General features: G+C 38.6%; 1 protein-coding gene across 1 annotated transcript; it reads right to left on the bottom strand.

The window, feature by feature from the left end:
* Positions 1–1,668: 1,668 nt before the first annotated feature.
* Positions 1,669–26,661, bottom strand: LOC306878939 (B-cell lymphoma/leukemia 11A-like; the record flags this gene model as incomplete). The annotated part of the gene is made up of 3 exons (XM_079431563.1): positions 1,669–6,033; positions 23,579–23,914; positions 26,607–26,661. The coding sequence occupies 3 exons, from the start codon at positions 26,659–26,661 to the stop codon at positions 4,076–4,078; spliced, it is 2,349 nt and encodes a 782-aa protein (XP_079287689.1). The 3' UTR covers positions 1,669–4,075.
* Positions 26,662–27,215: the final 554 nt, after the last annotated feature.

The following is a 27,215-nucleotide window of genomic DNA, read 5'->3' as shown; positions in this document are numbered from 1 at the left end:
TAGGGTTGTAAACACAAGATAAAACACATCTGCAGAAGCAACCATGTCATTTTTACTCGCTTCTACAATTCTTTCAGTACTTTTATCATGACTCGTGTTTCACACGACTCATATACGAGTTCAATGCTGTACCAGGTGGGCTTCTTAGCAAGTTTACTATGTCAGGAAAGCAATACTGACAGATCTTCCCTGAGAGCCTGAAAATATATTCTTTAGGGCGGGAGAAAGGCAGAGAGCAGAGGTCAGGACCTGCTATGGGAAAAGTATGCAGGCTATGCACGCTCTGTTTGGGCTCAGGATCCCTGTGACCTGCCATTGTTCACCCTTTGACATTGAACTTGGAAGAGGGGAGCAGAAAGCAGGCTCGGCTCTTAAGCCCCGTAAAACACACACACAAACATGCCACAGCCCATAGTGCCCATCCACAAGTCTTAAGGGCTTTTATCTCAACTGTCAACAGTTTAAAAAGCTGGATCCTTTTCTAAGGCTGGACTTTAATCACTTTTAGGTCAGTAAACATAAAGAGCTAAAGCAAGGGCAGAGAGATAGATAAAGAGACAGAGAGAGAGAGAGATTACTTTGTCACGTTGGTGCCAGTCCATAAAGGAAAAGCAAAGAGTGCAAAAATGAAAGAAAAAAGAGGCTGTTAAAGTTATAAAACAGACATCCAAATGACCACACAAAGCCTGCGACAAAAGATAAAGCAGCCAACTTCCGTCTTTTCGTTTGGGTCCAAAGCAAACACACCTGGTGTTAATACTCGTGTGTACACATACACTCGCATGTGGGCTACACATACACCCGGAGTAGCTTAAACGCACCGGCTATTATTTTACACACAGTTTCAAGAAAAACTCAATTCCATTCAAAAATGCACCCTGTATATTAATACGAACAACTTGACATTTTCCTTTTTTTCATCACTTATATCTTTGTTCATACTTTTAAAAGTAAGGCTAAATCAGTAGTTTTGTCGAGTAACTGAAATAAGTTGAAGTATTAAAATGACTAAGGCTATTAAAACTGAAATAGAAGTAAAAATAAATATATATAAAAAAAATATTTAATACATACAAACACACACACACACACACACATATATATATAATATAATATAATAAATAATAAAATGCAATAACTGATTAAAATTTAAAATAAAATAAATAAAATAAAATAAAAGCTAATTATCAAACTATCAAACTAGTAATAAGTATAAATAATACTAACCACTTGAATAAAAAAAATAAGAAAATGGATCCAATTAAACAGACAACAATAAAGCTGAATGTCGTGAAACCAGTGTAAAAAGAAAAGAATAAAAATCATAAACCTCTAACAAAAAAGTATCAGTAATTACGTTTGTGTAATAAGTTCAAAACTGATGTTCTGTTTATTTTGGGGAAAATATTGAGGAATGGAATTAAATCTGGTCAAATGTGTTAAACAGAGCTGAGAGTACAGTACTCCCTTATATTGGTAGCTAAAAGCATAATCACATTAGGTGAAATATTCAATAAAGAAACATGCAAGGGGGAAGTGCAGAACATTATGAATGACAGACAATCCAATTCTGTGGAAATCTGCAGGAGTTCTGTGGGCGTAGTTTCCGGGTGGGTCTGGACACTAATAAAACAAACCAAGACAAACTGTGCAGTTGTATTTCAAAATGCATTTTAAATGTATTTATTGACTCTTGATTCATTGCATATGACATCCATTCTTTCAAAGATGACTGGAATGTTTCAGGTTGTGGGGGAGACAGGGACACTTCAAAATAAAGAGGGAAACCCACTAACTATGAAACTTTACTGCATATCCAAAGGCCAGAGATCATAAAACCACCTGTTCCTCATCATCGTGTTATTTCAAAGAGGATTGCACCAACAGACCATTGTATAGCCTTTTATCTGTATAACCCCCACATAGCTTTTCTTAGAAACTCATTTTCAAGATCCATACATTAAAATGATTCTCACTATATTATCCTGCCAAGTAAAGGAGAAACGCAAAATGGTGGCAGCATGCTGAGCTCAACTACAGGTATTTTTGTACCTTTAAAGTGAACAAGGAACAGTCTGGAATTCTAGTCTCTATATAAATACGATCTTGACTACTTTTGATGAACAATTAAATCCAGATCTTCTATACACACTGACATGGCAAACTGAAGTGTGTCACAATAGCTTTTGACAGACCATAAGTCAGCCCTATAAAATGTCAAATGTACTCCTACAATCTCATTATAATGCATCCTGATGGACTGTGTATGCCAAACGGGGGAAAAAGAACAGAACAGAACATTTAGTATTTACATAGTACATTATAACCCACCAAGAAATGAAGATGAGTGGCAAAAAATGGAACACTTTAAATTAATTTCCTGTTAAAGACACCATAGTATTACAAAAAGAAGCCCCAAAACATTCAATTATTAAAAAAAGTACGATAAAAATGGCTGTTTAAGTAGCGGGTTTGGAGTATAGTCACTGAGATAAACATACTTACACTGTTCCAGTTTAAAGCCTAGCTTCTAAGTGAGCAGTCGTCTTTGTCATTTTATCTTTTTAAGCTTCTTTTAAGTCCTTTTTTGCTGATCACGATTCTAATCTAACTCTATTTCACATATGCTTACACCTCAACAAGTTGGTCATATGAGAGGAAATATCTCTTAAGTGTCTCTTGTAAACAGGAAAAAATTTGAACAGTGCAGGTTTTTTGTGCCATTGGAGAACGGTTTTGTTTTATACTCAACCACCTGCCCGTAGATTAGCAGGACAGATACAGAGTTTTAGGCTGAGTGGCAAGTGCTATTCATAAAATTCACTATGGGATAATGTAGTCTGAATGTCAACTCGACGGGCACAAAATATGTGAGCGTTGCTAAGTGCTTTGCTAATAAACAGGGGTATATACAGTACATAGCTTTAGAAACTGAAGAGTGTAGGATAAAATAAGACGTTGTGGAAGTACACAACAGTTTGCAAGCAAGTTAACTGTAAAGTATTCAGACTTTCATTCAATAATGTGTAAATGTCCTGAAATGCATTCCTGCATTGCTCCATCAAAACTGGTGTTGCTAAACTACTTCTATTTCTAGCCAATCTGAGTTTAATTTGAAACATAAAGGATTTTCAATCCAGACAATTCTTTAACAGCTTATTCAGGGACTGTTTGTAAAATTTTCGTGGATGACCCTGTCAAGAAATTAATTCTATAAAAATTGACATATTTACATAATATGCTTTTTGTTCCATGCACCAAATAGAAATTTATCAGTATAGTCCAATTAATTGGCTATCTACTGAGTAAAACACATTTTCAGGGCTACTTACTAAAAAACCTTCACAGAAAACCCAAAGAAACATTGAGACCCTAAGTTAAAAGAAAACCTGGCCATTTGACACCAAAACACAAGGTAAAATCTCACCAAGGCATGAACATGCCAACAAAAGAATCATACTTAAAGAAACACAATATGTTATACTAGTAAATGATATACATAAGAACATATGCTGGATTCCTGCATTTAGCGAATTCACAATAGGTACTTGATGCAAGAACCTAATTTTGCATTGAATAATATCCCCAGGCTTATGGCAAATGGCAGAAACCATAGATGCTTTAAACACCCAAGGCACTCTTTTTCACAAGCAACAATAAAAAAAAATTGTATTTTAGTAAAATGTTACCGTTTAAACGTTCGTCGGTAACCCAACAGTTCGTCTATACCCCTAATGAACAGTGTAAACCCCAGTGTGAATGTAGGTAGTCAAAATATTACAGCTTAAATGACAAAATACAACTAGGTATGATATGTAAAAATGAATTGTTTGCAGCATGAAATGTCCTGTTTGATAAAAGACAGTAACAACAGCAACACAGCTAATGCTTATCAATCAAGCTAACACACGAAAACATGCCAACCAGTAAGAAAAGAAGTACAAAACATTTAGTTATTGCACATTAGAGAGGCTCAGAGTCTTGCGTCATTTTGACAAATTTTCAACCAGCATAATTAACTGACGCTGTGCTTTAAATTTTTTTTTTCCTAGGACTGCGAAAGACATCATAAAGTTTACTCTGTTTTAATTTCAATGCTTAAGGGCCGATCGTTGTGCCATTTTTTCATGTGCTTCTCCAGAGTGCTGTAGACGCTAAAAGGCATGTGGCATATCTCACATTTGTAAACGTCCTTGCCTGTCTGTCCATGCGTCTTCATGTGCCGTGTTAGCTTGCTGCTCTGAGCACAGGCGTAGCTACAAAGCCCACACTTGTACGGCCTCTCGCCAGTGTGGCTGCGCCGATGCACTGTCAAGTTGCTGCAGTTTTTGAAGACCTTGCCACAAAACTCACACGTGTCACTACGTCGACCATCCTTGGAGCTGGGTCGACCAGTGGAAAGGTGGGGTGTACTGGCCCTACTTTCCGTGCCACTGCGCCCAGAGGCTGTCCCTCCATCTAGCTCCCCAGGGGGAGTGGAGAACCTGAGACTTCCATTCTCCGAGGAGTGCTCAGAAGACGTGGCGAAAGGTGATTGTCTTGAGTCCCCAAAGTTGAGAATAGGATCCTTGAGCTGGCGTGACGCTGCGTATCCAGCCAGCCACTGTGAGTAAACGTTTTCTGAGTTGGGGATTGTAGGAGTTGGAAGGTCAAGGTCCTTTTCCACCTTGATGCGTTTGGAGAGAGGGCTGTCAGATTCTGGACTTCCAGCAAGAAGTTTCCTTGAAAGGTCATCGTTTGGGTAGTTGGCTGTTCCATTTACAATGGGTAGGTATCCCTTGTTGACTTGATCAGACTCTTGTGGGGATTCGTCCCCACCTGTCTCACTAGCTGATCTGTGGTCTCCTCGTTTGTAAAGTTTCAGGGCATCTCGATAATCCTGAATTCCCTCGATACTTTTGTTGTGTCGCTGTCTATTGTTCTCATGGTGACGTGCACCTTCTAGGCTCAGGCTAAAGTTTATATCATTCCTCTCGCCGGCCTCGCTCTCATTCTCTTCTTCCTCTTCTTCTTCTTCTTCTTCTTCCTCCTCCTCTTCCTCCCCTTCCTCCTCTTCCTCCTCCTCCTCCTCCTCTTCTTCCTCGTCATCTTCTTCATCTTCCTCCTGTCCATTTTCCGGGATCACGCCGTTATTCTCACTTTTAAACTTTGCCACCACAGATTTCAGAGCATTGGTGGCACTGCTTAGCAAATCGCTTGTGCCTGGCTCTGGTGAACTGGCAGTTGAAAGGCCATCATCTGATTTGGAGGTAGTAGAGGAGGATTTGTGCCGATGAGTCTTCATGTGGCGCTTCAACTTGCTGGCCTGAGTGCAGGCATGGTTGCAGAGGTGGCACTTGTAAGGTTTCTCTCCGGTATGACTACGCCTGTGGACGATTAAGTTGCTCTGGAATTTAAAGGACTTTCCACAAAACTCGCAAGACTTTGCCTTCACAGCTGGCATGGTTGGAGTTTGTTGAGTAGGCGTTGAGCGAGATCCAGAAGGAGAAAGAGACGCCCCTGGTTGAAATGGCTGCAGTAGCTGTTGCATAGGGCTAGGCCTGTTGGGTGACATGGGCGGAGAAGACCCAGCAGAGTTGCCTGCTAGTTCCCGTAGTCGTCTCGAGAAGTCCATAGATGGGGAATCCAAGGGTACCGAATTAAGACGCATTACCCTTTCAAAAGCGCTTGGGTGGTGGGGGGCCAAAGCCAGATCGTCTGGGCTCATGTGATGCCGTGGTGGGGGACTAAAGAGCGGAGGTGTCCTGGGATATCGGCCTTCTCTAGGAACCGATGACCCATCTCTGTTGGCTATCCTCATCAGGCTATAGGGACTACTGTCTGCCAGGTGGGCTGCATGTAGCGGTGGCTGCGAGGCACAGTCACCACCCATGCCTGGAGCGGAGGCCACCCGAGGAGTTAATGGACTTCCAGGTTCGCTCTCCAGATATATTCGGAAACCATGGGTATTCTGGGCATGCTGTAGCAGGAACCAAGCCGTGCTGAAGGACTGCTTACAAGTTGTGCATGTGTAGCTGCTAGGCTCATCTTTTTCTGCAAGACAAAATCAGAGGGAGAAGGTTAGTTGTCCATTTAGGAAATGTTCTTATTTTACTACAAAGGCTCAGTAAGATCTCTCTATAGAAAGGCAGCAAGAAAGTAGCAGTTGATCACACACATTTACCAGCACATTTATTACAAGACCAGTCCCCTTGGAGTAGCAATTGTTTAGGTACCTTGCTTAGTGGCACAGTTGTGAAGCTCAAACCAGTAACCTTTCACTTTCCAATCCTGAGCTTTAGCCACTACCTCTATCCTCCAGTGTATTAGAAAATGTTTTACATTGCTATTATTTATACAGTTATGTTCTTACCTTAAAATCTTGACATGATAAATCACAACTGTAAAGGCTAAACTCAGCCTTTGAAACTCGAAGTAAGGTTGTTCAGTTTATGAACATCACTCCACCTGTAAACTGCCTTGCCTGTCTTTGAGATATCTGACACAAAGGACAGAGTGAACAAAAACCTGTACCCAATCACAACACTTTTTACTGCATAAGTGATGCAAGGGGGAGGCTGGTATATTATGGATCATTACAATCTGCAAAAATTACAGTTAATTGCTGCCACCTGTGTGGGATTTGACCTCCTCGGGAGATTTTCCATCATAAAAAGGCCACTCTTTGCCTGTCTATTCTCATGCTTACTCCAGTTAAATCATATACCATTATCGCATGAATCATATGAGCAGGCCAATGCTTTATATTTGAAGAATTAAAAATACATGCTATTCTATAAGACAACAATCATTACAGTGTATAATGTTCTTCATCACTAGTACAGCAATAAAGCATAACTGGCAAACTGTATTGAGGATTTCCAATGTACATGACAAAAAAAATAAGGATAAAGGTGTAACTCATTTTTGGTCATCTTGTTAGCTTTCATACTCCATACACAAGCAAACACAGAGAGCACACCCTAAGCATTTCCTGTCTGTTAACACCTTGTGTTAAAAGGAGTTTTCTGAACTCCAGCGAACAACAAATCCACTTGTTGGGTCTAGGGTAAGGTTCACGGTAACCAGTATGAAAGCAATCTGCCCTAACTTGTAGTAGTGAAATACTAATTGCAAATTGCATTCAGAGAGCAGCTCACATTCTTTGCATGTATTTCAGTGCATTTGCAGCAGATGAAAACAAAAAGCCATTCCATTCTGTGTAAATGTACTGCTAAATCTAACAAGAAGACAAATACAGTGGTGCCCCAAAATAATATGTGCAAGAGAAGCGCAGGGCAGGGAGAGAAAGAAAGAAATCATACTTAAGTTTGGACCAAGCAATCAAACAAAGTGTGAAAACACCCTAAAATAAGGGAAGTGTTCTCCCTAGACATATAATCATCCTGCGTCGCTGACATTTAAAACACCCACATCACCAACAGCAGCTATTACTTGGTGGCCTTGTCTGAGAGGCCGACTTATTGATTACTTTCAGCACATGGCCAACAATCACATTTTCTTTAGTGATATGCTAAAAGGTGAGGGGAGGTCTGGCAGAACAATTTGTGGGCATTTGTCCGTCCAGATTTTGAGAACAGGAAAGAAAGGAACCGTTTTGTGTCTGCTTGAAGAATCAGCAAAATATCCTTTTCTAGGATAAATTGATGACTTGTATGCAATTTTTGGTGATTATATATAGTATAATATAATTCCATTCATACCAAACAGCAAGCCAAGAGGCAGTCTGTTTTTTTTTCTTTCATTCTTTCTCAGTTATTCTCTTTTTGTCCTGGTCAGACTCAATATGTTGCATTGAGTGCCTGACCACAGACAAAAACCTATTTGACAAATACAAACACAAAGGACAGATTGGTGTGATATGACATTTTTATTGCTCTACAAGACTTATGTGGAGAGCAATCGCACTTGGATCATTTTTTTCTTTTTGAGGTAGAGTACAAAAGACATTTACTCTGACAAACTCCCATCAATTTCAGTGTTTAGTCTTTTTCGCCTTTTTAGTTGTTTGCACATTTTTTTTGCACAAGGTTTATGTCCTATTTAAACTGATTAGAGCAACTGACCTATATTCAATGTATTATACAATAGATATTTGCAGATCTATCATGTGTAAAGACTTCTTTCCAGCTACAGATAAAAATACACGGAAATAGTGTAATTGGAACCTCTGCACTTCACGTTATATCAGGTTATTCCTGAATCGCAGAGCACCACATGCAAGTCACTGCACAAGCACTCAGACCCTTTATTATACAGTTATTTTCTTAAATACACAAAGATAAACATCAATGTGAAACCGAAGACTTGAACTTTGTACTTAAAAGGCCCAGAACGTTTGACACCATGAAAACACGTTCAAGATGAGGACTATGATAAGACTACAATTATGCATAATTTACCAGAAAATAATTACACTTCACTCAAGCATCTGTGCCCTCACACCTGACCCTAGTTTAATCTAGACATGATTATTCTCATATTCAAATCAATGTAATGAAATGCTCCAAGCACCATATGGATACTCTGGGGACAAGGTGAGAAAAACGTATTTGGCCACAAGAAAGAATGCATTCATCTGGCAGCTGGTATATTCTTGTCAGTGCCCATAAACATGTGTTGGTCCAAGGGTTTAATTTCCAGTGATCTCAATACCAGCACTGGACACACACCCTACCCCCCACTGCAAATTGAAAGTGTCTAAGAGGATAGCCATCTTGGAATGGGGCCTCTCAAAGAGCGCCAAGCAATGGGTCAGCAGTCACCTTAGCAACGCACATTAAAGAGGCAGACAGACAAAAAGGAGTGGACCAGACGGAGAGGTGAAGGGGATGGCGTTTAAAGCCCACAGACGGGTGGAGGTATTGACTGGGGGAGGTGGCAGTCTGAGAAAAAGAAAGAGGTGGCTACTGGGAAAGATGAACTAGACTAGTCTGCACAGGGCAGAGGTGGAAGTTTTGTTAGCACACGGGACTGTCCCACAGACAGAGCAAACACTGAAGCCTGAAAACCAGTGAAGAGTGGAACATATGGTTGAGACAGTTTGACTCCAGCAAATATCTACGAGCAATAATCTGCTTCTTATGAAATACTCATTAGAAAATGGTTAATTCTGATTCTAAAATCTGATTGGATGAGCCAAAGCTGTTGTAAATCAGTTAAAGCAACCTCAAACAGAATTTTAACACACATACTGAGTGAATGTCTCAAAAACCTATAAAAAACATCTCTAAAAGATCTCAAAATAAAACAAAATGAATAAGACATTTTATTTTGCTTATAGAAATTGAAGCCTATTTTTAAAGATTTGTGACAATTAAGCACATGTAAAAAGTATTTATATATCATCATCATGGCAATATTTGTTGTACTGCCTTTATTTTATGCATTGAACTTCAAGTCAGTGTATTGCAGATTTTTTAAATCACCACTGAGAATCATAGATATTAAAAAACAACTCGAGTGAAATTGCATTATGTACAGATAATGTGTGGGAAAATTCGCTTTTTTCATGAAAATAAGAAGTTAAGAAAGCAAAAAAAAACTTGAAAATAGGCTTAAAAATAGGTCCTGAAATAGGCTTCAATTTCTTTATGCAAAATATTTAATTTGATTTTGTGGTTAAAGGACAAATGGTTTTTGTGAAATTCATCTTAACAAGGCATGGAATCATAAAACAGAGAAGAAGAGATAAACTGTCTAATGTAAATCTGAGGGTTTTTTTCACAATCAGGACAACCCTATAGGACCTTTTTGTCAATCCAGTCCATTATAAAATGTTATTGATCCAAAATCCTGCTTCACATAACTGTGCATTAAACATTAAATATCTGTTGTTTTCGTTGACAATAACTCCACTTCTTGCCAAGGCTAACAACACCCTTAACCATGTAATGCATGGCCTTGAGTGGCTTACTGCTTTATTTAGAACTGTTACTCTAAAGAGTCCCTAAAAGTCCATTAACACAGCTGGCCTTCTGCACTGATGTATAGTGTACAATGAGAGGTCCAGTATAGCTCTAAATGTTACCACCATGCCAACATTTCCACACTGCTCAACAAAGATTATTTCAAGTCATCCTGTCCCTTTCTTTGCATTCTCCTGATCCATGAGAGGACTACAGGCTTAAACGGGCATGTGATAGTCAGGTCTAGTGAGAGGATTCATTCAGGAAGCCCCCCTCAGGCAGAGCTCTGGTACTGGGACCAGTACAAAAAGACCAGTGTTCCCCATTCACATTACAGCCACGGGGTCAATATTTAAGGCTTCCCATCTGGCGCATCCCGGGCACAAGTGATGTAGTAAATCTAGAATTAAATGAAATAATTTATCCTCTCCTGGCTAAATATATCAAGACAACTATAATTAAGTCATTCATACACGATAAAACGTTTTTTAAACTATTTCAATCTTTCTGCTTAAAAATTTCATGTTTAATTCACTGTGCCATTTTGTTGTAATTGCTTATGAAATTTACAAGAAATTTCTGAGTAAATATTGTTTCACCACCAAATTTTCTTCAGTTCAGTTAATAAAGGCAACAATAATTACATAATTCGTGGTTAGAGTCCCCAAACCGCTATTGCATCACTATCTCAACCAGTAGAATCTAATGATCCAACCAGTGAATGATGGATGGAGTTTTATTTTTGCAGTTCCGTTTGGTGATACTAGTCGCACACCTCATTTATAAGATAAAGGTTAAGTTGAAACTGAAAAGGTTAAGCAAAAAGCTACACTGTGCTAGTATAAATGAATTTGACATTAGCTACTGGAGGTGGTGTTTAAAAAAGGGGTCTATGAAAGCCAAAAATAGCTGTTGCATACAATCAGACATAGTATTACAACAAGTCCCCCTTTATCTAAAATATAACAGCTCTAGCACACGCTGAAACATAACATTTACCATCAATAAGCTGCTGTAAGATGGATGCAACCATCACTTGGCTAAGACAGGCCACACTCACCCCAATTCTTCATTTGTCTGACATCAAGCTGGATTCCAGCTCTCTGCTTTGCTACTTAATTGGATACATATGTTCTGATCTGCATCGCGGTACGGTAGCAGATGGGAGAGTTCTGCAAACTGCCACTGCTTTAGCATCAATGAGGAAACTGTTTAAAATAGCCAGTGAATTCTGAAATGAATACCTTGAATCACCAGTGTTGGGGAAAGTTACTTTTTACATGAACTCTTTTACAAAATGGCAATTCCGTATAAATTCATACTGTGATATTTGTATGTAAACAGTTAGGAATTACCATGAGAGTTTGTTATGACACACTCACATGAAGAGACAGCTTGAAATATTTGTCGCTCGGTTTTGACACGTATGTCCAAATTGAAAATCCATATTTAATATCCAAATAACAACTGAATATAGGCCTACATGCCTCTTGTAAATCAAAGTCTGCAAATGAATCAAAATGCCATGTGGATGGATGTTCATCGTGAAAAACTGTTTATATGAAAGATTTTTTCATGGGTAAATTAATCAGCTACAACATTTTGGGTTCATGTAGTCATGAAAAATTGAGGCAGATTGCATGAGAATGTTATCTGTCACCACTATCACATTTCAATTGCAACGACTGAATATTAATTAACTTATAGCAACAGATGAATCATCATTTTAACAACATACAACTCAGGAATTTCGACTAGGGTTGGAATGTTACCTGTGCACCCTTGCCAGAAATCTGTCTGGAGCCTTGTAGCTCACAGCTCTTATACAGAGCATACTTTTGAAAGACTGTAGGAGGTCAGAGGTCGCAGAGAGGGGGCTGTTTTCATCAGGTCTTCCAGCTCATGTAAACGGATGTCAACAAATTTTTTTTAACCTCACAAAATACAGGGTGAAGTTGTCTACTTTCACCTGTTTACACGTGCGAGTGTTTCATCTGTGTGTGGTTACAGTTAGAACTCCTTCGATGGCTGTGAATGAGCTCTGAAGACGTTAAAAAGGCAAAAAAGCTTCCTTATTCGCCACAGAGCAGGAGGCACAGATTTCTGGTTTGAGACACTTGTGTGGTTAAGTAAAGTAGTGATTGAGTGAAAAGTGGAGGAGAGTGATAGAAACAACAAGTGAAAGAAGGGGTACCGAAGGAGAGCTTTAGCCTTCTGGTGACAGCAGGATTTATATTCAGGCAGCTGTAGGACAGCACACCATCTCTAGCGATGCACTTAAATTCAGACATTCCAGGGAGGCGCTGGCAAGACCGTACATATACACGGCTCCGCTGAGGTCAAGGATCACAACTCAGTGAGTGGTGGAGCCAAGTGGAAGAGTATTTGATAGAGCGGCACAGACGTTCAGCAGCTTTCTGACTTCTCTTGACTTAAAAGTATTTTAAGAGGAAATTACAGTACATACAGGCACAGAAGTGTTTTAGTTGCGTTTAGTTCATTTGTGTTAGCTTAGAGGTCATTATTATGCTAATGCATTCCTAAAAGTTGACAAACTGAATGGACATATGCATTTAAAAGCTCTCTGGTCTTGAAAAATGGACCAAAAATATTGATGACTCATCTTGCATTACAAACATAAAAATTATAAATTTTTGTCCAATCAAATCCACATGCACTCTAGAATGAGAACGTCTCTCCTGCTAACATCATCTATGACTACATTACTTGCAATAGCAAAGTACAAATAATGATTCACATTTGCAATATAAATTAAAGGCCACTGGACTGTATTTTAAAAATAGGGTTTCAATGTCTTGTCCTAACTTTAAATAGGAAATATTCAATAGGGGTCTTTAAAAATGTTGTACATGCACTTAGATGTATATAGCTATTCTGTTGTTTTGTGGCATGTAACGCAACAATTTTGACTTCCAATATGTTAATCTAGTATCAAATACTTTGTATAGATGGATGATTATCAAACTTTTAGGCTTGAAGGCTCCACATAGTCGAACACAATATACTGTAAGCTACCATCTTTCCAGTGCTTCTGCAATGATTATGACAAACCTTATTTTTAAAGGTTTTTAATGATCTGAAATGAGTATTGATATTAATACAATTTAAAAACAACAGTTATGAGTGGATATTTTAATTAATTTAGTTTACTTAATTTTTTTTTTTTTTTTCAATTTAGCCTTTCATCACTTTAATATATTAATAATAATTTACTTGAGGGCCCCTAGTAGACCCTGGCCCCCAGGTTGACAACCTCTGCCTTAGATCAGTAACATGTTATATGAATATGGTTCTGATTCAGCTCGATATCAAAGCACTGTGGTATTACCATCTGATACCATCAGTATGCTATGGTACTAACGAAACAAAGTTGAGGGAGAATGCTTCAGGACCAATGAGTATTTTGATCAAAAAAGTCAAATAGACTCAACAAAAGCAATATTAATTGCTAAAACAATTCTTCAGGAAGTTCCCAAATGTTCCAAACTAGAATTCTCACAACTTGATATTCTTTGCAAACCTTATTTTCCATACGTGTACTCTGCTTCTTAATACATGACAGGAAAATCCTGAGGAGGCTCTACACCACAACGAGGGCATCTGTCCTCTCAGTGTGATGGGCCTCTGGGTTTATATGTGTCTTTGTGTATGTGACAGTGTCTCTGTGTGTGTCTGTCTGCGATAGTTCACTCTGACAGGCTTGGAGGGCAGGGGTTCACGGAGCAGGGCAGGGGACAGAGGAGATGATCCATTCTCATCCAGACGATAATGACATGACAAGAGCAATGGGAGACGAGGGATCAGAGTTTAGATTTGGACAGATTTTGGTTTCTAAACCAGCCCTTCTAAAAGGCTTGTAAAAACTGTGATCGTTCAGTTCCCTAGACAGTTCTTGGACAGAATAGTTTGGCTACAAGAGTCTCCATGTATGCACACAAACATCACATGCCAAATAAAGTGCACCGACACATTTATACCATACTGTTCAAAGGTTTGACAGATTTCTCCACGATGAAAGCATGTTACACCGTCTGTCTGGGTTTCACACACATGCATTGTTTCAACCTTCTCATCAAACCCTATTTCTTGCTGTAAACATCAGGCACGCTTTCACATGCAAACTCAACACGCCACTTAAACTGTCATGGGCCTTTATGTTCAGTCAGTAAGACGCTGAATGGAAGCTTTGTGACGGTTTCATGCCTGCATTCTACAAGTGCTCAATTTGTTACAGCCGTAATGTCACCACGGTGTGTTGCTCAAATGCAAGAGAGGCAAACAAACTACATAAAGAGGGATGAGAAGACAGTGGAAAGAAAGAGACTATGAGACAAGGGGTCTAAGATGGGATTGTATGAGAGCTATAATGAAAGAAAAAGAGAGGAGAGCAAACAGACAAAAGAATAAGAGACTGGTCTGAGAAGAGCAGGAGAGGCTGATACAGAAAGAAATACATCGATGGACAGATAAGTGCTAAAGCAAATTAACCTCTTTAATTGGACCGATGCTCTCTCTTAGCTCAAAGATTGTTTCAGGCCGCTGACAGCTGAAGGGGTGAGACGCTACAGGCTCATGATGGGACATCTGCTCCCTGGCTAGACAGATAGCACTTCTGGACACTGTATAATATATTTGTCGGAGCTAACGAATGAATGGAAGGGATGTCAAAGACAAATAAGAAACAAAGGCATTAAATCATAGAGTAAACATAATTAAAGACTTTATAAAACATGAAAGGAGATGTTTTAATTTCTATACAGTGGTCGTACCAATATATAGATTTTTTTGATGACGGATGCAGATATCTTAGAAAGCAGGGTGGCTGATGGACGATATTAAGCCAATATATACATATATATAATATCAGAATATTTAAAGACAGTGAATAACACAAGCACAACAATTATTACAATTAAATTTTAATTTACTGGACATAATATTTGCTAAAATAATTAGATATAAACAATTTGAAAATGACTTGAACATTGTAAAATAAACTGTAAAAATACTTTAGATAGCACATTTTTGTTTCAGTAATTCTATTATGGATTTTTTTTTTTAAATATAGAAATTGTTAGCATATAGTTTTAGGCACTGTGTTTTCAGTGCTGTCAAAATAAAGGTCCCACTTATGACTCCAAATAGAATTCCGATGACAAATCTTGGCTTATATATTGGCTAACCACTAGTTATAGTCCATACAAATGATGTGCTAGATTCCAAGTTTTCTACAGTCTCAAGTCTTTGTTCACTGAAAATCTTTCCCTCTGCCATAACTCTGTAATCTTGTTTGACCTGCATATATTCCAATTTGCCATGTGACAAGCAAGAACCAATGACTTTTGCCCTCAGTGACACCAAACTTGCCATTGCAGAGGCAGACTTTTAATTGAACACAATCATTAATCTGTTCTTACAGTGCTTTCTTTTTGGATTTAGTCACCTTTCGATGTAGAGAAATAGAGTGAACTTTGAATGTGATCATTCTTCCTAATATCTCCTTGTTCAGTGCCTAAATGATGACAATTTTTTTTTTTTTTTAGGTCATCTGTTCAGCGGTCATGGTATCTAGGTTTCAAAGCTGATTGCCAAGACTTGTATGTATATGTTTTCCAAAAGCAAAACTCAAGGACACGGTTAGATTTTTGACTCAGTGATTTCAGAAAAGTAATTCCACAGTTGTATTTCTGTCAGGGAGCAGCAGTAACAGTGAAAGGTCAAACAATTTCCAGTTTCCTCAGCGCTTCAGAATGGAGGAAGAAGTCAATGGACAAGGAGAGCGCATGTGAGTGACCTCCATCAATGATGTGGATGGCCTTGGCTAGTTTAACCCACACTTTCACAAAATAAATCACATCTGACATAAACAGAGATGTGAAAGAACTAAAACTGTTTATGGACGGCTGCAAAAAGAGAACATGGTGAATGTATAGCTAGCATCTCTCCACATTCAGAGTGGATATTGATAGGCCGTCTACAGCTCAAGTATTCCCTTACCAAACAAAGCTACAGAGCACCATCTGGAAGTTGTGGCCCACTTTGTGGGGTCGGACACGCAGTATGGCAGACATATATATACACACTGAAACCGAGAATGTGAAAAAGAGACATCAACAGAAGGATAGACAAAACAGATAGACTGAGAAAACAGAGCAATGTACCCTATCGTATTTACACACACACACACACACATACACACACACACACATAGACATGCCCAACAGAATCAAACACAATGACGCACAAATTCACTCTGAGAAACCGTGACACTCAGAGACCCCTGCTGTGTGTGAGAGCCCCCTCAAAAATCTGCATAAATACATATGCAAATGTACGGGTCAACTGATAGACAAGCGAAGAGCGTGCAAAGGAACATATTTATCCATCTCTATGTGAAACAGATATTTTCACAAGTGTGTGATTTTCACAGTTCAGATGAGCTTGATCATGTTGCATTTGTCTTGTTTCGCTCTAGTAGCTGTGAATGGTGTCATGACACCCATCGTATTCAATTCACAATGTATATCTCTCCACTATCCTGCTCTCCATTGTCCTGCACTCTCAAAAGAGCTTCATTCAGGTATTCTTTCTTGTGTGTACGCATGTGTTTTGTGAATTGTCTTCAACACAGGCATGCAAGTGAAGACAAGGCCAGCCAACCGGTTCTAACCAGTCCAAAAGTCAGTGCCTCTTTTTGCCTTTGGCTCAAAAAAACAAAACAAACCTAGTGGTATTTGAAATACAGGAAGCAGGTATGAGGGCTGCGTGTGTGTGCACATGACGTCTAGTCAGATTCAAAAGACCTGGAGCTCAGCCAAGTTGAGCTAGAAATGGACAGTCACCATCAGGGTGAGAGGACGGCCCTTCCCCCTCCAGCAGTTCTCAACTTGACCCTCCATTAACCTAAAGAACACATGCTCAGCTAGCACTGCTCTCCCTCAGCCACCTTCTCTTCCCTTACCTCATTCCTTCTTACTAACTGTTACATTTTTAAGGAACAGTTCATCTATAGATACAAACAAAACCTGTATAACTTTATTTCTTTCACAGAACACAAAGGGGACATTTACTGCAGACAATTCAAGCTGTAATGAACAATAAATATTTAATAAAAGTGAACAGTGACCATGGTTGTAGCGACAAAATTTTCAGAAAATAACTTCAAAAAATGTTGGTCTGTTCTACGTAAGTTATCATAATGATAATGTATATGGAGTATTTTGTTTATTAAACTTTTATGGTCCTTTTTTTGCCTTTTTATTGGAGTTTGTTTACCACTAATGTATGCAACAGTGCAGCATGAACATTCATCAAACTTCTATATTTGGGTTTTGCAGAAGAAAGTCAGACAGGTTTGAAACGACATTGAGTAGCATGCATAAAATACAAAAACATACTGATCATTTATATTGATTATTTTTATGATACTTGTATGGCCCTTTTTAGCACTTTTTGGATTTTTGGTCGCCATTCACATTCAATGTATGGAAAAGAGTGGCGTGGACATTGATCTAAACTTCTATATTCTTTTTTGACAGAAGAAAGTCATTCAGACGGGTTTGGAAGGACATGTGGGTGAGTAACATACACAAATTATCATACTAATAATTCACATGGATTATTTTTATGATACTTTTATGGTTTGGAGTTTGAACTCTTTGGAGTTTTGGGGACCATTTACATTACATGTATGAAAAAGTGCAGCATGAAGATTGATCTAAACGTCTATATTTGTGTTTTACAGAAAGATGTCAGTCAGACATGTTTAGAAGGACATGCAGGTGACTAACATGCACAAAGTTATGTGCATGTTAGGACTACTTTTATGATACTTTTATAGTGTTTTAGAATTTTGTTCATCCTCCACTTTCAATGCATGGAAGAGAGCTGTGTGAAGTCTGCCAGACAGCTTTGGAATGACATGCAGTTGAGTAAGTGAAGATTTTTTTGGTCTTCACTTACTCAAATTTCTCGTTTCATCTGTCTGATTTCCTGACTTGTTTTGGGCACTTTTGTGTGGATGTTTCTCTCCGTTCCTGTCTCCTTCCCTCTAAAGCTCTTCAGTGAGCGAGACATAGATCATTCCGGAGTCTTCCCCCCTGCTCTATTCAGGATAAACAAAGTGCCTCAAGTTCAGGCCCCACCCCGGGACCCTTATACAAAGCCATCTATCATGCTGTCTGGCCCGACCTGTTTGGCCACAGCCAGGGCTGCCTCAGCCTCCGAGCCCCCGCCCTGAGCACAATCTCCCCATTGTGTCCCTGCCGGCCTCCCTGCCGGCCTCTTCTCACACCCCATGACATAGACACAGGGTTAAGTTAGGTTCCGGAGGAGAGCCAGCACCTGTGATGGGTGCTAAAGGTACCGCCAGCTGCAGTGCATCTCACTTGAAAATGAAACACAGGTGCTGATTTCTTAAATATACTGTGAGTCTGTCTCACAGTAACAGTGAAGGAATGAACTTAAAGTAAGCTATTGTTTTGTCTACAAAACTCTTCATGCAAGTACACAAATGCAAATGTTTTGACAGCAAACTTTACTTAATGTGGTTTTGAATAATTGTGAGCTCCGGTACTCAAGGGGGTGCTAGAGTTAACTATAAATGTGATATTAAATCAGATGTCGTGTGATTCAAGTAGCTAGCTACAAACATTTCAACTTTACTTTCTCAGTAGATGACAAAAAGAAGTGGAAAGTATAGTCTGAGATATTTCGCAACAAATTACGGCATGAAATTGAACTAGCATAATTAAGAGCGTTTACGTTCACATACTTGCATAGAGTATGTATGGGGTCTTCCATTCCAATTCAAATAATATAGTTGTGCAATTCAACCCAAACTAATTTAGCATGGTTGACCAAATGTACACATGAAAGATTCATCATGGCACACATTGAATTACACGTCAACAAGCTACCTCAATCTCCTTTCGGTTGCTAATGTTTTAGAAACACTAAATAATCCATTATGTGGCATCATGTAGCACTAATCCAACTACATTCTGTTTGGAGCGATCAATCATTTATGACCTTGGCTGCTACATGGGAATCCAGTAGTTGTTTGTTTACATTTCATGCAATGTTCATTGTTATATAAAGTTACTATTTTAAACTGTGAGAGTTAGAATTAAAGTCTTAAAATCTTTTAATGGTGCACAGCTCTGTTCTGCTCTGTTTATTTCTCTAGCGACTCAGTCCTTCTTCGCCTGACGCATATCAACTGAATGAACTCATAATGGGCTAATCAAATATGCAAAATAATTGGCAATTACCTAGAGGGACTAATGGTCATTAGAATTTACAACAAGGTAATGAACTAAAGTCTGCATGTACCATGCATATTCATAAAGCAATCAAGGCTTTGAAGATTAAAGAAGTGCTTCAAATTCAAATGAGCCACAGAATATTATCAGTGAGATTCAGAGAGAGAGAGAGAAAGAGAGCGAGAGAGAGAATGTTTCCCAAGATAAAAGACTAAACATTTTGTTACATTCCACTTCAGTGCTTCTATTGCAGTAAAAGAGCAAAATTAAATACTCAAGTTCAAAGAATTGAACGAATTAATCAGGCTCTTTACAGAACTACTTGAATTGTGCTTTACACAGCTGATGTCTTGACATATTATTAAATGATTGTTTGCCCTCCTATTCATTGGCTATAGTCATTTCCAAGTCCAACGCTCAGAGTCAAACCTGATTTAAGAGTCTTAAGTATCTTTACAGATGTGCATTGATGTTGACTTTCCTCCCTACATCAAAATATGTTCTATTTCACAGTGTTGCAAAACTACAATGTCGTGCAACTCCACTGCAACCAACTGACCCAAAAGAAATTGAGTTTGCATGCAAAAGCGTGAATAAAGAGGTAAAAAAATAAAATCTAGATGGAGACAGGTAACAAGAGAGAGAGAGACTTTCAGGGAACCATGACCCTAGACTCAGACAGTGAGGGGCCTCTTGGGTCTTTATCTCATTCTATAGAACACAGATAAGACCAGCTGCAGACCACACACACATATATTGAGTCCACCATGTTATAACAATACCACGTCCTGAAAATACCCAGAATCAAAACAACAAAACATTTTTCTCTAAATTAGCTGCACATCATCAAAAACACACTAATGCATGGGTAAAACATTTTCTTTTAGAGGAAATAAAAAGATTATTAGAAGAGCACATTTACCCATTTCTCATAACTAATTTACTTTACACCGCACATTTATTATGGCATTTATACCCATTTTTTATGTTGTTTTTTTTTGTGTGTGAAAAATAAAGTCAAATCAAAGCTAGTACAGTATAAAGCAAGTACTGTATATTTTATATTACCTACAATACATCAACACAGAGCTGCAGGCAGTTTTGTATTCCCAAGGCAAACACTAAATAGACGTGTCTACAGTTCAGCTGGCTGGCCACACTCACACACAAACACATCTGTACACAAACGCACACACAGGTGAGTCAGAATATCATATGCTCCTGAAAGATCTGATGATTGCATAGCTTAATGCTGAAACATTTGTGTGCCAAAACACAGTGAGTAAACCTTATGGAGATATGTGCATGTGTGTCTATAATAAATGTGTTTTCATGCAAGTTCTGTTATGCAAACAAAATTGACTTTAATGTACTATATGAATAAGGCAAGCTGTATATTTTTTTGTTATACAGCGTTTTTAATGTTTATTATTATTATTATTTTGAGCATTTATTAGCTTTTTTGCACTTGTGTTGTGACACATGGAATTTTTAGTATTGCTAATGTTCCATGTAGCCCCTTAATTAATGAGGTCATAAACCTGCAAGTTTAATAGTTATACAATAATGCAAAATGTCACACTGCAGGACACTGCTGTTAGTTCTTGAAATGCCAAGTCAGCTACAAATATATAAACTTCACCACAATACACGTTCCTGCCTGCTCTGTGCCAATGTCCTGCCATATGCCCACTGAAAGGGAACCCGTTGGCAGTGACTGCCAAGTCAAATGCGCTGTCATGTTGCGTCGAGACAAGCTCAGCAAACCACACACAAACACAGACACATGCACTCTTGCTCAGACTCTCATAAATAAACCAATCAGACACTTTTTTTCTATGACATATTAAAGAAACAATATTCAATCACTATCAGCATAAAACTACTCAGGAAAACATTGGTTGGTGAGTTTAGATGTCAATTAAATTAACTTTGTAATTCATTTAAAGAATTAAATTTGAGATAAATAAGTCCATTTTAGACAAACTAAGAATGTAGCGCTACAAAATGAGTGTGGATAGCAGCTCATATAATTTGATCTTGAAAAATTCAATGAGAAATGTTTTGAGTACAATTAAAGACATTGTTGAGATCTCTTCCGAAACTCGACTAGAGCCAAACAGGGGTCTTTTTCTCAGGAGAAAAGTAGAAGACTTCAGTACAAGTCTTTATTTGCTCCATTTATTTACTTTGATGTGTAGGACAAAGAAAAAAAATATTGAGATATTAAAAAGATTTGTCATTTCTGATTTTTCTTTTTTTGAGCTAAGCCTGTAAAGCTCCTCAGTAATGGTGCACTGTTGGGGATCCCCAAACTAATTCCTGTCTCCCGTTCCACTTGCTCTCCTCCAGCTAATGATCCATAACTCTCTCTGGTAAGATAATAGTGGATCTGTGCCAAAGACATCAAGACACCAAAGCCAAGAACAACAGAAGACACCGGATAACATAACAGAAAGAGTCCATTTCATCACAATTTAGTAGTTACACGCAGTTAACCTGCAATGTAAATATGATCTGCACAATAAAATATAACAGTTATCATCAAATATTATTATCAAATATATTGTGTTTGCATAATGAAGAGCCGCTTCTAAAATCTGTAGGGACCAGGAGACGGCACAACGCTTATTAAACAACAATACGAGACGGGATAACCTATATCAGCCTCAGAAAATGGCTTCACATGGATGTACTTAAGAAAATAACCCCAGAGAGATAGCAGATAAGGGGGCAGGGGAGGGAGGTCTGCAGAAGGGGGTTATTGCCTGAGCTCATCGTCTGGCCGCTTGGGGGCATTCAGACTTGAATAAAATGGGGGTGTGATGGGGTGTTGTTAAGGGGGGCTATTAAAAGCTGCTGTGTCCACATGCATATCTTAAATTGTTTATCATGCAAATTTTTTCAAGCGTGAACCTTTAACGGATTCACCATTTACAACTGATACAGAATTCCATCTGTTGTGATGGACATCTGCTTACATGACGCGACCGCAGACTGAAGATCACGCATGTGCTTTACATGTAACGGTGAAAGCGTGTGACCTGTCTGGACCGGGATGGGCAAACACTGAACGTCCTGAGAGGTGTACATAAGAAAAATATTTTCGGTTGCACTTTATTTTACGTTGTCCTTGATACAGTGTAATTAATTATACAATTAGTACTATTAATCACCAACATGTTCTTACTATAGGGTTAGATTAGGGTTAGATGCATGCAATTATGCATAATTTACTGTTATTACTATAGGACATGTAACAAGGACACATGCACCCTAATAATACATTTATAATCAGATTCACTGCTCAATCAGATTGAAAAGCCTTCATGTATAAATCTCAATTGACTGACTGAGCTCGATCTGAAACTGAAAAATTCCTTGTGCCATGATGCATATGTTTATATATGTTTTATGTCATATGAATATGAGGTCAGTGGGTGAGAATGAATATTTACACCATGGCAAAAATGACAATTATGTTCATGCTAGATCTGGTGGTATTATCACGGTTGCTTTCTCCGGTTGGCATGTGCTGAAGTTTTGTTCAGAATACATGTAATGCACATGTAAATGAATATGTGAACGTTTATGCATCATAAAAACAGAATCTCACAATCTGAAATTGGACTGGATTCATGCTGACTGATGGAAATTTGTAAAATAAATTGTCTCCATACTTCTTAATCTATAAAATGTAAAAAATACAAAACAAAACATATAGACATTTTAACAAACCCCATCCTCAAATGACCTCAAGACAAACAGCAACTTGCAAAAATTATAATATAATTGTAATTCAAACAATCCAAGTTGATAACAGCATCCCAGTGGAAACTATTTTAAAGTGCCAGCCTAAAATATTAATTTGCATACTAGCAGAGGTACTGTAAATGCATAACTGCTACATAATATCATAATATGTGCTGCATGTTTTTCTTCTTTCCGGATACGTTGCGGTCAGCGCAATGGGAAGTGCTCTCTCATAATTATATAAATGACTAGAATCACTAACAATCTATGGCAGGCCTTTTCTTGGACAGCTGAACATGATTTTCTTTTCTTTTTTATCAGCATGAATTTACCACTCTGCAGCTATACATTTACTGGAGTGAGATATGGCCTTGTGAAAACCACACTAAACGCAGCAACATCTGCGAAGGCCACATGAGAGAACTGAGAGAATGTCCATTCATACTGACAGCAAGAACACTATATAGTCAAGTACTTTTTTTTCCTGAAATGGACCAAACTCGGAAAGTGGAAAGCTATAAAACCATGAGCTATCAGTAGAAACGTATTATCCGTCAAGGCCTTCCAGTTAGAAGTTTCCACTTTGCAAACTCTCTCATAGATTTTCTCCAACCCAAACATCTGGTACTCTACCTGTTAAATTCTCCTGCTTGGGTCGTAATCCATGCAGCATGGAGGCTAAATGCTCCTCTCTGTGGGGCGAAACTTGAACTGCCACCTCCACCGGGACGCAGGCTCGCCGCAGGCCTGCGGGTGGAGGTGACGGTGGCAGGTCTGAACCTTTGTCCATGCATAGGCGGCCTTGACACTGCCTGCGTTTGTGCTCAATGAACACCAGGATGTCGGCCAAAGGAAACCTGGAGTGGCACTGACCACAGGTGAGGAGGTCCTGATCCCCTTTAGGGGTGGATGGTTCCGATCCGGGATGGCTTTCCCCGTCCTCTGGGATATCTGCCGTCACGGGCTCGGCTACGGTAGGAAAAACACAGAAAGGGAGGTGTGAGAGATAGAAGAACAACTTCCTGTCATATCCATACTAAAACCTCTTGATAACACTTGATAACTGCTAATTATATATGTACCGTAAGTGATAATTATATTCATTTCCATATAAATGGAAGAGGTGTTGTAATTTGCAGTAGTGTTAGAGGTGTTATATCTCATATGGATATATATCAACTGATTTTACACAGTTTTAGTTGGGTAGAAAAAACGTTTTGCTAACGTTCCCTTTAAGTTATAAAAACGTTAATTCTGAATCAGTTTTTTATTATTATTGGTTAAAGAAATGCAAATTTTAATTTTTTTGGCAAACATTATAACGTTACTTTTGAATATTCTCTGAAACAAGAAATAACAGTAATAAAAAAACATTAGATGAGCATCCAACTAAAACATTTCAGGAAAAATCATTCCACGAACGATGTATAAACAGTGCTTTTGTGCTCAAATTTGGAGAACGTTATTAAAGACTGTTTTAACGTTTGTTCATAACTTTTAAGAAAACCTTTCCAGAACATTACCAAAAGTTCTGAGAAAGATCTCTGTTATTTGGGATGCTGATTTAGACAATAATATTCATATTCATAACATTTTACAGTGCTACAATACATCGGCACAGCATTTGTGCCAGGAGACAATGATATCTATCTATTATTGAAATGCTGACACTTCTATCAGAGGAATACTGACTGTCAGTGAAAGGCAGATGCAGAGAAAATGAGAAACCAAAGACGGAGAGAAAAACAGTGGTTGCCCAGTAATGGTAAAGAGGAGGGGGTTGCTCGCTTTAGTTGTATGACCCTGTTCATTATCCTGCCAATCTCACGTCTTAATGAACCCAACACCTCAGAGAATCAAAAAATAGATTCTAATTTGACTTCAAGATGATTGGAACCCATTTAGTTAAAAGTGCTGGAATCCTCTGAACTGAGGTTAGCTATTGAGGGGAGTATGTGGGGTAGTTCCCAGAAGGACAGCCAGAACATATGAAAGAGCAATCAAAACCACATCATGTGTCTGAACTGGGCTGAGAGAGATTGTTGCCATCGGTGGTAGGTTAACCCTAATTCTGTGTCAGGTCATGTGGCACAAAAGGTGGGGGCGACAATACATGAGTTTCTGATGAAGACTAAAAACATGCTCCAGTATTTTAATCAATCCTCTTTACAGCTTTTTTTTCTTCTTCTTCTTTTAACACGTGCTTGGAAGATGCACAGTTCTGTGTTATCATTATGAACTGGAACAAAGCCTTGGATCAGACCGTGCACTGGACAAACAGGTGTAATTCAAACCTCTAATGAACCATCAGGAGATAACATTTGGAAAATAAAACATCAAAATCACTACCACATTATTTCAAATGATTTAATATTTTATACATTTTCTGTCAACATGATAAACGCAATGACCAAAAAGACATACGGGTCAACAATATCATCTTTTTTTTTCATCTGAATATGTCAATTTTAAAAAAGCTATACCACCCTTGTGTAGGCTATACAAGGTGCATGCAAGGAAGGTATTTTAATAGTAACTTTTTTAGCATTTAAAACTTTTTTTGTTAAATCAACACGAATACAAAGATTACATATCTAAGAGCATGGCACGTGTTTTAAACTAGATCTTAAAAAGATTTCTCCTTTTTATCATCTCTGACATGGTTTGTCATTGACCCACATGTCCTCTAAACCAATGTTTTCATTAAAAAATACTGTAAATGTATATTGAACGAGAGACACAACGAGAGAAGGCTGGGCTCAAGTTCAAGTTCACCTAGTAGTGTCTCATCTTGAATGGACCATCATTTGTTAATTTTCTGCCCCCTAGCGGCTAAACATTGCAACTCGTGTTACGCGATGCCGTACAGAGCATGTTCAAACGCGATTTAAATAAAGGCACAAAATCAAACTCTGATAGATCAAGTGTAAACTTCGCTTTCATGTGGAGTACATGTAGATTTTCTCATTTATAATGCTCTGTAAGTTTGTAAGGTTTTGACGCGCAACACTTGGTGCTTTGCGCGCGTCGCCGGGGGGGTTATAACAGGTTTGACATGATAGATGCATAAACCAGGTTTGCATGTCCAGTGCCAAGTAAGTATAAAACAGATACATTGTGTTTCACTTAATAACAAACCTTCTTTCACCGAATAACAACCCCTCGTTATTTATATTCCCGTTTCAATTCTTGAAAATCGTAGCAAGTTGAGAAGAAAAAACACGTTCAGTATTTAGATGCTCTTGTTTAGTTATTGAAAACAAACATTACATGTTAGCCTACCCATAACAGTAATAATCGTAGGCTAAAACAAAACAAATTTTAGAATATAAAGCCTAACATTAGCTTAAAGCCCAAGGGAAGCTCTAGTTTGGGTTGTTAAAATATCTCGAAAAGGGAAAGTGAACTTAGAGCGGAATTTTCCTTGTAAAGTTATTTAAATGCTAACAAATTACGCTTAATTTACTTCACACACACACACACACATATATATGCACATAAATGCACAATCAACCTTCACGAGTTGTGAATCATTGCGAAGCGCAACTCAACAGCAAAACGCGCTTCGTTCCATCTTAAGAGACGCGCCTTCATGAACTCTATTATAAATTAATTTTGAGCTATCAAGAAAGAAAAAGAAGAACTCCCCGCGTGAACTTACGCGAAAACTCCCGCTTGCTTAAGTGCTGGGGTTTGCCCTGCTTGCGGCGAGACATGTTGGACACGGTCTCAGCTGGGTTCACATTGGGAAGAGCCAGAGTCTTCAGAGTGTCCAGGGTAAAAATCTTCTTCGGGTATCCCACATGAATTATAGAGAATAGTACAGAAGACGCGCGTGCAGTGACAAGACGCTCGAGTTGGGCTTCATGGCTTCTTGGAGAACTCAAAAGACAGGAATGGAAAGTAAGCGAAGCCCCCTGAGCTGCTGCAAGTTCAAGTGCGGACGTGACGTGCCAGCGAACTTGACCGTCCAGAGGTAGATGATGGACATGGATCTGCTAAACACAGGCAAGAGGAGGACGGCTGCGAGTGGGAGGGGGGGTGAGACTCATAAAAACCAATGATGGGCTGCATGTGAACCATAGACCCCAGCAGCCAATGGGCAGAGAGAGGGAGAGAGAGAGAGAGAGAGAGAGAGAGAGAGAGAGAGAGAGAGAGAGCATGAATGCATGATTTCTTTGTTGTTGTTGTTGTTGTTGTTGTTGTTGTTAATAATAGAAAACATATCACATGTCATATAATCAATAATAGCCTATATGTCACATGTGAG

Source organism: Barbus barbus, assembly GCF_936440315.1.
Source record: "Barbus barbus genome assembly, chromosome: 13".
In the NCBI taxonomy this organism is placed as follows: domain Eukaryota; kingdom Metazoa; phylum Chordata; class Actinopteri; order Cypriniformes; family Cyprinidae; genus Barbus; species Barbus barbus.
Note: the sequence above shows the minus strand (reverse complement) of the source record. Positions and strands in the feature narration are given on the sequence as shown.